At 54.2% G+C, this 12735-nt stretch overlaps 1 protein-coding gene across 1 annotated transcript in view; it reads left to right on the plus strand.

Moving 5' to 3' along the window:
• LAD1 (ladinin 1) overlaps positions 1-12735 on the plus strand; it is a 40488-nt gene that overhangs the window by 18311 nt on the left and 9442 nt on the right. The window contains exons 3-9 of the mRNA XM_064272991.1: positions 173-1166; positions 1680-1784; positions 2626-2669; positions 3993-4065; positions 4181-4318; positions 4656-4742; positions 5024-5098. Coding sequence (XP_064129061.1) covers positions 173-1166; positions 1680-1784; positions 2626-2669; positions 3993-4065; positions 4181-4318; positions 4656-4742; positions 5024-5098 — 1516 coding nt within the window. The remainder of the gene's footprint in view (positions 1-172; positions 1167-1679; positions 1785-2625; positions 2670-3992; positions 4066-4180; positions 4319-4655; positions 4743-5023; positions 5099-12735) is intronic.

Raw genomic sequence — 12735 nt, forward strand, 5'->3', positions numbered from 1 at the left:
TCAAATATCAACTTGGAAGTTTAATATATAGAGCAGATAAAAGGGATCCAGGGCCCCACTTCCTCACCCCTTCCTTGGCGAATCTGGAGGTATCTCTGTTGAGTCAGGTACACCCCAGGGTACCTCCCACCTCTGATATCCTCTGATTCTATCTCCTGCTTTTCTGACTCAGACTGCTGAGCGTGGAGGAAGCAGAGGCCCCGACGCCATCCCCCGAAGCCTCCAGAGATGATGATGAGGACTTCCAGGCCATCCTTAGGACGAGGCAGGAGCGGCAGCAGAGGCGGCAGGTCGTAGAGGCTGCCCAGGCTCCCATTCGGGAGAAGCTGAAGGCAGAGGACAGCAGGGACAGCCCAGGCCCTGGGCAGGCCAAGCCGCAACCTCCAATGCCCAAGAAGGAATTGGACACCCCGCCTCGCCGGAGACTGAGCCGGGAGCAGCGAGGCCCCTGGGCCAGGGAAGAGGAGAGCTTGGTGGGCAGAGAGCCAGGACAGGGGAAGGAAGGGGTCCCAGAGAAGGCCCTGGATCCAGAGAAGACCCCAGTCTCAGAGAAAACCTCCATTCCAGAGAAGATGTTAGCATTCGAGAAGAGATCAGTCTCAGAGAAAAGATCCATCTCTGAGACAGTTCCCACCTCTGAGAAAACACTCGTGTCAGAAAAGACAGCGGTCTCAGAGAAAAGATCCACCTCAGAAAGGAGACTGGTTCCAGAAACCACAAGTGTCTTAGGGAAGACACCAGCTCTGGAGAAGACGCTAGCCCCAGAGAAATCCTCAGTGTCAGAGAAGATAGTGGTCTCAGAGAAAAGATCCATCTCAGAGAAGAAATCGGTTCCAGAAAAAACAAGCATCTCGGAGTTGGCCCCAGAGAAATCTTCAAGCTCGGAAAGGAGACTGGTGCCTGAGAAAGCATCCATCTTTGAGAAGATGCTGGTTGCAGAGAAGACCCTGACCACAGAGACCAAGCAGACCCACAAGAGGGCAGCAGCCTCTGAGCAGCCCCAGGCCCAGGAGCAGCTGACTCCTGGGGCGACCCAACCCACCACCAAGGAGCAAAGAAGAAGGGCCCTCCTTGAGAAGAGTCCCCCTCCCTCTGCCGAGCCAAGAGAGCAGGGGGAGCCAGACTCTCCAACTGTGGCTTCCCGCCTCCCACCCTTCATACTCCAGGTTGGCAGTCCTCCTGTCTCTCCTACCCTTGAACCCCCTTCCCGGGCAAGCCCGCCACTCTAGCCCTCCTCAGGTGGTCTCTGGTCCCTTGGTGCCTCCAACCTTCAGGCTGGCCTTAGCAGTTTCTTCTCTCCCTTTCTGCTTCCTGCCACTGTCAGAATAGGGGGTGCTGAGCCAGCTGTTGGCAGCTGAAAGGGGCATCAGGTGTGTCACAGGGAGTACTTGGTACCTAGTGCCACACCCGCATCCAGGGCCTGTACTCTAGAACCCTAGCAGACTCTTGGGAAGCCTTGGATCCTTCCAGAAGCTCCCCTGGAAAGTGCTGCCTGGCCTCACAGGGCTGTGTCGCCACCCCCACAGTAGATGCAAAAGGGCAGGAGGCAGGGGAGGAAGCTTGCCCACCCTTCCTCCTGCAGTTCCCGGCACGAGCCAGGCCACATAGGGTCTCCATGGTCAGCCAGGGCCTGATAGGGCCCCATACCTCCTGTTTGACACTCCCCCTACTCCATCCAGGTGAAAATCCCCAGCAAGGAGGAAGAAGCAGACATAACGTCACCTACCCAGGTCACCTACAGCAGCTCCCTCAAACGCTCCAGCCCCAGGACCATCTCCTTTCGGGTGAGAGCCCAGGGCACACTTGTCTTTCTAATCTAATCCACTGGAAGGGAAGCCAAGGAAATCAACATCCATTATGGCATAAGGGTCTCAGGTTAGATATAAGGAAGCTCGTTTTGATAGAGAGGGTCTTTGGATTCCCATGAGTGTCCAAGAACAGAAAAGGTTGAATTAGATAAGACAGAACAGGTTAATGATCCAGAAGGTGGATGTGAACAATCATGAGCAGCTCCACCTAGTGGGAAAGGTCAGAACTGCAGGGAGGAGGCACTCTGCAGTGATAGCGCTGGGCTGCAGGAACCCCGCTCCTGCCTTCCTCCATTCCTGTCCTCACCTGGGAGACTTGCCTAGGAGGGAAGGTAGGAACAGAGAGCAGCAGGGCTCTCCTAGTGCTGTCTGCTCTGTCCCTGCCCCAATCATATAGATTATATGAATTGAGGAGGAGTCTCATCATGCCTTCTTCCAGTATTTCTTCCTAGTTCTTCTGTTCACTGGGTCATTCATTCATTTGTTTGGCTGACTGTGTGCTGTGCCCCTAATGTGTGCCAGGCCCTGGGGAGGAGGCTGGAGGAGTGATGCTGACTGGTGCCCAGTACCTTGTCCAAGGGTTCATGGGCAGTGGGGAGGCAGACAGGAAAACAGGTGGTTGCAGGGACCCCGAGAAGGGCTGGGGGAGCCCAAGGAGAGGCCAGGTGTTTCCTAGAAAAGCAGTTTGGCCACATATTTCACTGGGCAGGGTGCCGAGCAGGAGGAAGTATGCTATGGCTGTCCCCCTCACTTGGGGTGGAAGACCACTGGTTTCCCAGGAGCTCCCACTCACCATCGCCTTTCCTTCTCGTTTCAGATGAGCCCCAGGAAGGACAACTCAGAAACGACCTTTACCCGCAGGTCAGGGGCTGGGAGGAGGCTCTAGCTCTCTTCAGCTTTTTGCCTTCAGATGGCATTTACTGAACATTTGCCCTCTGCCCTCCTTGTGCCAGGCTGTGCTATAGGGCACCTGAGGGAGGGCACAGTCCTTGCTGGGGGCCCCAGATCTGGCAGGGAGACTGGATTAACATGAGTGGCTGAGACCAGATGAGATGGAGCAGGAAGAGATCCAGGAGGGCTTTCTGGAGGAGGCAGGACTTTGGTAGGGGCTCTGAAGCTGGAGGAGGGTTTAGTCTTGGGATGTAGGGGTGGGGAGGGGTAGGAGGGCTTTCCAGGAAGGAGGCTATGAACAGTGTAAGGAAGGGGAAGCCTTGCTTCAGCAGGCCTGGTGTGGGGGCCTGAATAAGCACCCCCATGTCTCCTCATGTTGATGCAAGTCATCTGAGGACTATGCTTTGAAAAAAAAATGAAATAGGACCTGCAAAGCAGTTGGGCTTGTGTTAGGAATTTCATCACCCCATGCTGTATCCACCTGCTGTCTAAACATTTACTGAGGCCCTGCGATGGGGTGCAGGGCCTACAAAGATGAATAGGACACAGTTGCTGTCCTGCAGAGACTCGCAGCCTCAGGAAAGAATCAGACCACCCAACTGGCAAGAGCTGCCCAGCAGGGAGGTGTGGGGACAGGAATAAAAAGGAAGGGCTTGGAGCTCCGTAGTATCTGCAACCCTGTAGCCTGCAAGAGATGGGGACGGAGTCCCAGAGGACTTGATATTCCACATGGGACTTGAAGAGCTGGTGGAAGACTTCTAAATGGAGAGCTAGACGGATGGCATTTTAAGCAGAGGGAACAGAATATGGAATGGCAGTGTGAGAAGCATGGTGTGTCTGGTTGGGTGGAACATAGGCACCTGAGAGGTCTGAGCTGGAAGGGCAGCGTGGGATTTGTTGGGTAGAAGTGGTCTGGTGGCAGTGGGGAAAGGAGCTCAGGGAGGCAGACAGGGAAGGTGGGTAGGAGAGACAGTAGTAGAGGGAAAATGAAGGGCAAGGTTCAGGAGACCCTTTTGAGGTGGAAGTGACAGGCTGTGGTGATGGATGTGGGAGGAGAAGGGAGGAGTGGAAGATGTCTGAGGATGTCCAGCTGACGGGACGTGAGGAAAATCATGGGCATCTGTAGATCTTCACCTTGGCCAAGTCGTCACAGACTAGCTCTATGGGAGGCCATATTCTCTTTGCCGAAATGCTGGGGTGGGGTGGGGTGGGGGCTACTCCTTAGCAGGCCTGGTCTCTACGGGGGTGGGGTCCTCACCAGGTGTGTCTCGTCTCTATCTTCTCTTCCTGCAGTGCCAGCATGCGGCTCCCAGCCAGCACAGTCAAGTTAGGAGAGAAGCTGGAGAGATACCACACAGCGATTCAGGTGTGGGGTGGGGGGTCGCTCTTGCAGAGGAGCCGATGAGACCTGATGAGTCGGGTGCGTAGGGCCCTGTGCACCTCACTTGTGTGGCTCAGCAGGTTTTGTTCTCTCTTCCCAGAGATCAGAATCAGTCAAGTCTCCAGGCTCTTCCCGCACAGAGTTCTTTGTGGCTCCTGTGGGTGTAGCCAGCAAACGCCACCTCTTTGAGAAGGAGCTGGCTAGCCAGAGTCGAGTTGAACCAGCCTCTAGCTGGAAGGTGAGGGGCTCAGGCCCAGCTAGGGGTCTGTAGGCTGTTTATGCCTGAGATCTCCAAACCCTGAACCCTGGTCCTAACAGAGTAGAAAACTCTGTATTTTCATATGCCAGTCAACATTGGCAGGCCCTGTCATTGACTTGAGTTGCCACTCATTGTTCCTGAGCCCAAGTCACTTTAGGGTGCCCATCACCCCCTGAGGGAAGGGAGATGTCCCAGATATGTACGGCTGGACGTATGTGGGAAAGAGGTAGAGTCCTATCCATGTTCCAGGGCCTTTGAAAATCCCCTGGCTGTTGTCAGCAGCCCCAAAATCTGAGATGGAAGGCTCTCTTTTTAGGAGAACTTGAAGCTTTCAGGGGTTGTGACATCAAGGCTCAACCTGTGGGTCAGCAGGACCCAGGAGTCCGGAGAGCAGGATGCTGAGGTAACTTGTCTCTCTCCATTGTCTCATTGTGGGCCTTTTAATGGTGGAGTGGTCTAGTCCGGAGAACAATTGAATCATTCCAGGATTGGAGACACTGGAGAGGGGGAGGGATGTGGATGGAACTATGCGTCAGAAGAAGGCAACAGAGAGGAGAGGTGGGCTGGGGGCCCTTCACCCCTCCAGGAAGAAGGAGAATGTCCTAGGTAGGGATCATGGGGGATCCTGAGCCCCTCCAGAGCCCTGACTTAGTCCCTGGTGTCCACCCTGGTGCTGCCATTCAGGAGGTGCAGAAAGAGTCGGCAGCCACCAAGAAGACCCAGTGGAAAAAGAAATTAGACACCTCCCTGGATGCTGAGGTGAGGGGAGCGGGGAGGCCAGGCCCTGGCGGAGGGGGCCTTGGTTGGCTGGGGTGGTGGTGGGAGACTTTACACACTCAGCTGCATGCACATGGTCATTGGGACAATTACACAGTTCAAAGACCCAGAATATCCCCCCTCCAGTCCTGTTCCTGCTCTCTCATTGACTGGACCCAACCTGGAGAAGACTTGCTCGAATCCCTTGGCTGGCTCTGCTTCCTTACAGCTCAGCAAACCAGCAGACCTTGGGTCTGGCCCAGCCTGGGGGTGGGTCTTAAGAAAAGGGATGCCTTCCTGTCCAGAGACCCCCTTCCCCCTCCCAGTTCTAGGGACCCCCTTCCCTGTTCTAATGCACCTTTACCCCACAGGTGTGATGAGTCTTGCCAAGATGAATCTGCAAGCCTGTGTCTCAAGGGTCTGCCCTTGTGCCAGCCCTGCCTCCTGCAGCAGCATCTCTGCCTGTCATGGCCCTGCTCCCTTCCTTTCTGCCTCTATACCTGCCTGGCCACGGCCCCTGGGGCCAGGAATGTCAGGGAGATGCAGCCAGCTCCCTCCCACCAGCCTCTGGGGGCAGGTCTGCCCTGGCACCTTCTTGTCCTACTGCAGGCACAGCCAATCCTTGGGGCTGCCAGGCAGGACCCAGTGTCAGCCCAGGGCACAGCACTGACACACATCAGCACTATGGGCCTCAAGTCCTGTCCAGAGGTGTCCCCTCCTTCCTGCTCACCTCGAGGATCAGGGTAGTGCCATCTTTCAGGAACTCTAGGGTTACCTGCTTCATCTCCCCCAGCAGGTACCTGTGATATTTCTCCCTTACTGAGGCCCGGGCTACTCACCCCCATCCTGGGCCTGCTCCCAGCCTGCTGAGGCTGGATTGTGAAGGAGGTGCAGTACATCGTCCACGTGTCCCATCTCCCTGCTCTGTCTTCTCCTGGCTTCCCTGACCTGCTGCCTTGGCCAAGAGCCCAGTGCCTTTATGTGCTCAGGAAGGATCTGATAAACTCATTCACTCTCAGGTGTAAATGACTGGTGATACCTTGGAAATAGGCTCCTTCCTGGAGGCTTTGCTTTCGAACAGGAGCCATCTGCTGTGTGCGTGAAGAGGGTTTTATGTCTTGACTTGGTTAGGGGCTCATTTTCCCAGTCTCCCTCTTCTCATGTTAAAGTGGGCTTGACACAGTGGTCTTAATATGGCAATTTGAGGGGTCAGAACTTTCAGATACAGTGCCAAGTCGGCTGCCACCACCCCCTCATTCTCTCAAAGGACAGTCTTCCGTCTCCTCAACACCATGGCCCATGTGAGCTTGGAGAATGCTGAGGCTCCTGAGCATCTAGGCCAAACCAAACTAAAAAAGCCAGTCTGATGCCCTATCCAATCCCTTTAATGGTATAGTTAAAAACTTTTTTTTTTCCTTTTAATCATTAGAATGCTTAATCCTGATGGACTGCCCTGGCTTTACCCAGAACCAAGTGGGGGTGGGGGCAGGTTCAGAGCCCTGCCTCCCCCCACCCCCCCGCAATGCCTGGGGCACTCCAGGGCATCTGAGAGCACAGCTCTGAAGGGCATCACTAGGTCCCAGGTCCCTAAGCTTGTTGGACAGAAGCAGCCAACCCAGGGTAGCTAGCCTTACCCCAGCCCTTATGATTTGGAGCAAGGACTCCTGCCCTGGATCCGATGGTCCGGGAACATAAGGGCCAAAAGCCCCAATCTGCGGAGAACTCCCTGGTCCCTAGAAGCAGCCTGGAGCCCCCAGGCTTGCCCATCTCTAGCTGGTGAGCCTCCTATGGCTGGTCCCCTGTGTCTGCTCTGTGCCTGGAGGCCCTGCCCAATGCCCCCCTCCCTACCAGGGCTAGAGCATTTGCAAGCATGCCACCCCTGTAGTTGAGAGTTTGAGGACAAAGCCCAAGGCGGGGCAGAGGCACGGATGGGTACCGGCCAGAAATGCTGGAGATCTAAACGTCTGCTCTGGAGATCTGAACTACTGTTCTGGTCCTGCTGGAAACTCAGGGTGTGACCCTGGACAGAGCATTTCCCTTCTCCCAGCCACAGGGTTCAACCAGATGACCCCTAACGACCTTTGAATGCTCATGTTCTATGATATGAAACAACTCCCTGGCAGGGTAACTCTTTGGAAACCCAGTGGGCAAAAACTGTCCCCACATAGACTTCTCTTTAGGAGGGGCTCCTGGAAGCCTTCCTCAGGGAGCCCAAGAGGGGTCCCAGGTGCTCGCTTGGTTCTGGATGTCTGGGGCCATTCCAGCAGCTGCTGTCTCAGGGTGGTGGAGCCTTTGTGCCTGCACATGCCCTCCCTGGGGTGCTCATTGTGGGCAGGCTGCTGGACAGAACTTCTCCCTTATATTCATTCATCCAACGCATGAGGACCCTGCCCTTGTTTTTGTCAACGAGGTAGCTAATAAGCACGGAAACAAGTGCATGCATGAGGTCATTTCAGCTCATTTTTTGTCATGCATTTGAGCCCTACAATGTGCTGGTGTTGGGGACCATTAGGGTTCTCCAGAGAAACAAATCCAATAGGAGATCTATCTATCTGGAGAGATAGAGAGAGGAGTCTCTGGGTGGTACAAATGGTTAACATGCTCAGCTGCTAAGTGAAAGGTTGGAGGTTCAAGTCCACCCAGAGGTACCTCAGAAGAAAGTCCTGGCTATCTCCTTATGACATGGGGTTGCCATGAGCTGGAGTCAAACTTGATGGCAACTGGTGCAGGTGATCTATATACATGGATGGGCGGCAGGACTTCATCTCACGTGCTTTGGACATGTTATCAGGAAGGACCAGTCCCTGGAGAAGGACACCGTACTTGGTAAAGCAGAGGGTCAGCGAAAAAGAGCAAGACTGTCAACGAGATGGATTGACACAGTGGCTGCAACAGTGGGCTCAGACAACGAGCTCATGGGGCTGGCACAGCGTCGGGCGGTGTTTTGTTCTGTTGTACATACGGTTGCTGTGAGTCAGGACCGTCTTAATGGCACCTAACAACAACAATGTATATGTGTGTGTGTGTGTGCATGACAGAGAGAGAGAAATGGATGTATCTCATGTGATTGCGGGGGCTGGCACGTCAGAAATCCCACAGGGCAGGGAGCATGCTGGAAACTGACAGTTTCTATGTTATAGTTTTGAGGCAAAATTCCTTCTTTGGGAAACCTCAGTTTTTGCTCTAAGCCCTTCAACTGGTTGGATGAGGCCCACTCACAAGGGTAACCTGCTTTACTTGGAGTCAACTGTAAATGTTAATCCCATCTACAAAATAACCTTCGCAACATCTAGTGTTTGACCAAACAAACGGGCACCATAGCTCAGCTGAGTTGAGACATAAAATTAACCATCACAGGGACATACATATCCTCCCATGAAACCCCCTGGGCCCTGACCTGAGTAGATTTATAGAATCATGGACCTGTATCACTTGATTTTAAAGGCCTTGAGGAATAAGCTTCCATAACCCTCACTACCCGCACCCCACAACCCAGCAGTCTGTAAGGTGAACTTAAGTTCTGTCTTATATCTGACGACTCGTAGTGGTTTAAGTCTATTCCATTGGAGGGGAGCTTGTCCCATGGCTTTGGGGTCACAAAGAAGGCCCACCTTGCAGATGTCATCCCTCAGGCCCACAAAGCCTGCTACCTGTCCAGGGCTGCCCAGACCAGCAGAAGCAAAGCTTGCAGAGCCAGCAGCCTGGAGGACATCTTTACCCACAGTTCATTTCATGTGGAGCTGCAGATAAGCCCTTGTCCTCTGCCCACCAGAACCCTGGCCCAGAGATTCATGGAGTATCTTGGAGGTTGCCTTCTGCCTCCCAACCCTGCTCCCAGCCTGCCCTCCTGGGGCCTGGGTCGCTGGCATCTGCTTTATCAGAATTCTCAAGAGGGACAGCTGGTTTGTGTTACATGCTTGCTCTGTCCTCTGTTCCCCACATATCTGAGCAGCTTTAAATAGCTTATCTGGGCAGCTGGACGACCACATAGGCTTATATGGCATGGGGTACATGTTCCTTTAGCCCTGTCCCTGGCACCTGCCAAAATAGCAGCCAACACCCCCACTCCCCGCTGCCACACCCCAGTGTCTCCTGCTGTACATTCCTCCTACCACACGGCCTGCTCACGAGGCCCCAGCCCACCTGCCTGCTTAAAGCCCTCTCCATCCTCTGCCCTCCTTCACTTCCCACCTAGGCCAAGCAGACAGCTCTAGGATCTCCCTGCCGCTCCTGTTCTGAGGTAAGACTTGGACACACGTCTGTGGGGAGGGGGAGAGCAGAGAGTGGAGGTTATGATGTGAGGGTCCCTGAGCCAGCCTCTCTGTGTCCACGCTGAGTGGATGTCGAGGTCGATAGCGATCCATGTTCTCTCTTAGAGAAGGCCTGAGCGTTTCCGTGGGAAAGCAGACCACGTTTAGATAAGATGTGACAGGGATTGGACACCAAGAGTAGTGCACTAGAGAGGAAAGAACCCGGTGTTAAAAAGTGGAGATTTGGGTTTGAGCCCTGAATCTGCCACAAAAGAGGCTGCCCAAGAGGGCAAGTTACTACTGGACTCAATTTCCTTATCTGTTGAGTGGACCTGATAGTTAACATACTTCTAAATATTATGAAGCTCTGACCAACAGGGATATTCCCAAATTGCTTGGTCCAAATTGCTTTCCTCCAGGCAAAGGGCCACCTAAACATTTCCAGACAGGTCCTTCTTGAACCCCAGAGAGCAGAGTAAGGTTTGTGGTCAAATTCTCGTCTCCAGGAACTTGAGATTCTGGAAGCATTGAGGTACGCAGGGATGGCTGGAGTGCCTCCCCAACCTGACACTTAAATTTCATTCGGCTTTCCTGACCCAGCACCAGTCCTTTCCCCAGAGCAAGAGCATGGGGGCGGGGAGCGGGGGCAGATGGTGGAAAGGCCCCTACTGGGACATCTTTCATAGGTGTGAACCCAGCTCATTTGTATTAAAGCGTTAACCCTGAACCTAGCTGCCCCAGGTGTCCCAGCCAGTGGGAACCTTGCCCTACCCTCCCCCTCCCCAGCCCACCCCACAGGGAGAGATCTTGGTAGTGCCTGGGGAGTAGTAGACAGAAAGGTTCCCTTGACTTTTCAGCTCCTCCTGGGCAGGCGGAGGAGATATATGGGGGTGGGGAGTGCTTGGAGTGTAAGGAATTTCAAAGCACATTCCCCAGCTTAGTGCAGCTGGGAAGCCACCTGATCTCCCCATATTCCTCCTCTGACCCTTGTCTCACGGGGCAAGCCCTCCTTTCCTCAGGAATCTGAGAGGATGGCGTTGCCTGCTGCCAATCCCTCCTGCCCCCACTCCCACTCCCACTCCCACTCCCACTCCCACTCCCACTCCCACTCCCACTCCCACTCCCACTCCCACTCCCACTCCCACTCCCACTCCCATTCCCACTCCCCTGTCCCCAGGTCTCCTGGTGGGCTAATAGCTGAAGGCTGAGGACTAGGGCTTAGGGGTAGGGCCTGAGTTCCTCAGAAACTCGGAGACCTTTTCTGCAAGACTGGAACTTGAACCTCACCTGTTTTATAGCTAGGTGGTCCCTGGTTAGTGCTCGAATACTAACCTGAAGTTTGGCAGTTCAAACCCACCCAGCAGCGCCAACGAAGAAGGGCCTTCAGATTTGCTTTCGTAAAGATTACAGCCAAGAAAACCCTGTGGAGCTTTTCTAATCTGTAACAGCTGGGGTTGCCATGCGTCAGACTCGACTCGTAGGCAAGGGGTTTGGTTTCGGTTTTTATCTATCTATAGGTATTGGAGAAGAAGCCCTGGTGGCGTAGTGATTAAGTGCTACGGGTGCTAACCAAAGGGTCGGCAGTTTGAATCCACCAGGTGCTCCTTGGAAACTTTATGGGGCAGTTCTACTCTGTCATATAGGGTCGCTATGAGTCGGAGTCGACTCGACGGCACTGGGTTTTTTTTTTTTTTTTTTTTAATAGGTATAGAGAGATTAAGTGGCTTAACTAAGGCCGCGTAGCAAAAACTGGGTTTCAAACCTGGATCTCTTGGCCCCGAGGCCAAGTATTCTCTTTGCCCTCTATCGTTTTTACTTTATAAGTGTTTGTGCCCCAGGAAAGGTGACCCTGAGTGAGGCAGGCTAGAAAGTAGCCCTGGGAAGCAAGCCAGGGCTTGGGGGTGAGGCTAAGGTGCCTTAGGACTTCTTGTACCTTGCCTGTCAGGTTCTTGAATGACTGCCATTCTGGAGCCCCCAGCCCCAGCACAGCTCCTGGCCCTTCCTTGGGCCTTGCTTAGAGTGATTGGCTTGGCTGTGCCTTCTCAGCTGAAAGCCCTCTCCTGGTCTGCACTCTATTTTAGGAGCTGGCTAGGGCCCCAGGAGCAGGTCCAGGCTGCTGTTTCTGCCTCCGAGCCCCAGCCCCATACCCAGTGGCCCTGAGCTGGTGGGAGGGCAGGGCAGGAGAGGTGAGAGGAAGCAGAGACCATGCAGCCCAGGTTGGCCACGCACCATTTCCCTAGAAACATCTTCCTCATCCCTGGGGTGGCAGGCTCCTCCAGGGGCTCAGGCAGCAGCTCCCCGAGTTCTCAGTCCACTAGCTCTGTCTGCTTCCCTGGGGTTCTGTCCCAAGAGTCCTCACCCGCCCTGGGGCCAGGAGGCTGTTCTCTTTGACTCCCATCCCCATTTGGAAACCCGCTGGGGTTTGGGTCTCTCTTCAGCAGTGTGAGACTTCAATCTCCCATCTTGGCACCTTACACATTTGGCATGTCCTCTTCTTGTTTGTCTGGGCGGAGCCAAAAAGTGCCTCCATTGGCCCAGAGCTCTGTGAAAACAGGGCCTCTCCTCACCCGCCCTCCAGCAGAGGGAGCCAACCCAAGGCAGTGGGTGTCGGATCTGCAGAGGCCTCACCCAGGGGGAAGCCAGGAGCTGCAGGTCCCTGGAACCCCTCCGCCTCAAAGCGGCAGCCTTGTGGACATCACCCCAACCCACCAAGCACTGGGTCTCAATGATGGTTTACAGATGGGTGCCTGGGGGCTTCTCTCAGACACTCTAGTGGGATGTGCCCACCAGGAAGAAGTGGAGTGAGCACGAGAATGTTCACTATTGTGCTGCTGTCCTCAACCTGCAGCTAGGGTCAGAAGTGGGTGGCTGCAGCGCTGGCAGGACCTGGAATGGGGCAGGAGGCAGGGGGCAAAGGAGAAACCTCGCCGAGGGTGGTCACATCCACCATTTGGATCTCATTCCAGCCTAAATTTAGCCCCACTCTTTAGCCCTGTTTCCATCACCTTGTCCTTTTGCTCTCTGCAGCACCATGAAGGCTGCAGAGCCGTTATGTCATACCACTCTAGGGGGTACCATGTACATTTCAAAGAGAACAGCCTCCCTGGAACTGTGCAAGGCACTTTATACCAGCTCCAATCCTCACAGCCACCACGGAAGAGGTGGAATATCTACATTTCACAGACGAGGGAACTGAGGTCTAGAGAGGTCAAGTGACTTTTCCAAGGTCACATGCATCCAAAACGAGATTGGCCTCACACCCACGTGCTGCTCTTTTCACCTCTTCCTGTAATGACTCTTGCACAGTAATACCTGACATTTGCCCAGTGCTCTCCAGTTCTCAAAAGTTATTTACATCCATTTGTTCTTCATAAAACCCCCTGAGTGGCC

The sequence above is a fragment of the Loxodonta africana genome, chromosome 20 (genome assembly GCF_030014295.1).
Source record: "Loxodonta africana isolate mLoxAfr1 chromosome 20, mLoxAfr1.hap2, whole genome shotgun sequence".
NCBI lineage: Eukaryota > Metazoa > Chordata > Mammalia > Proboscidea > Elephantidae > Loxodonta > Loxodonta africana.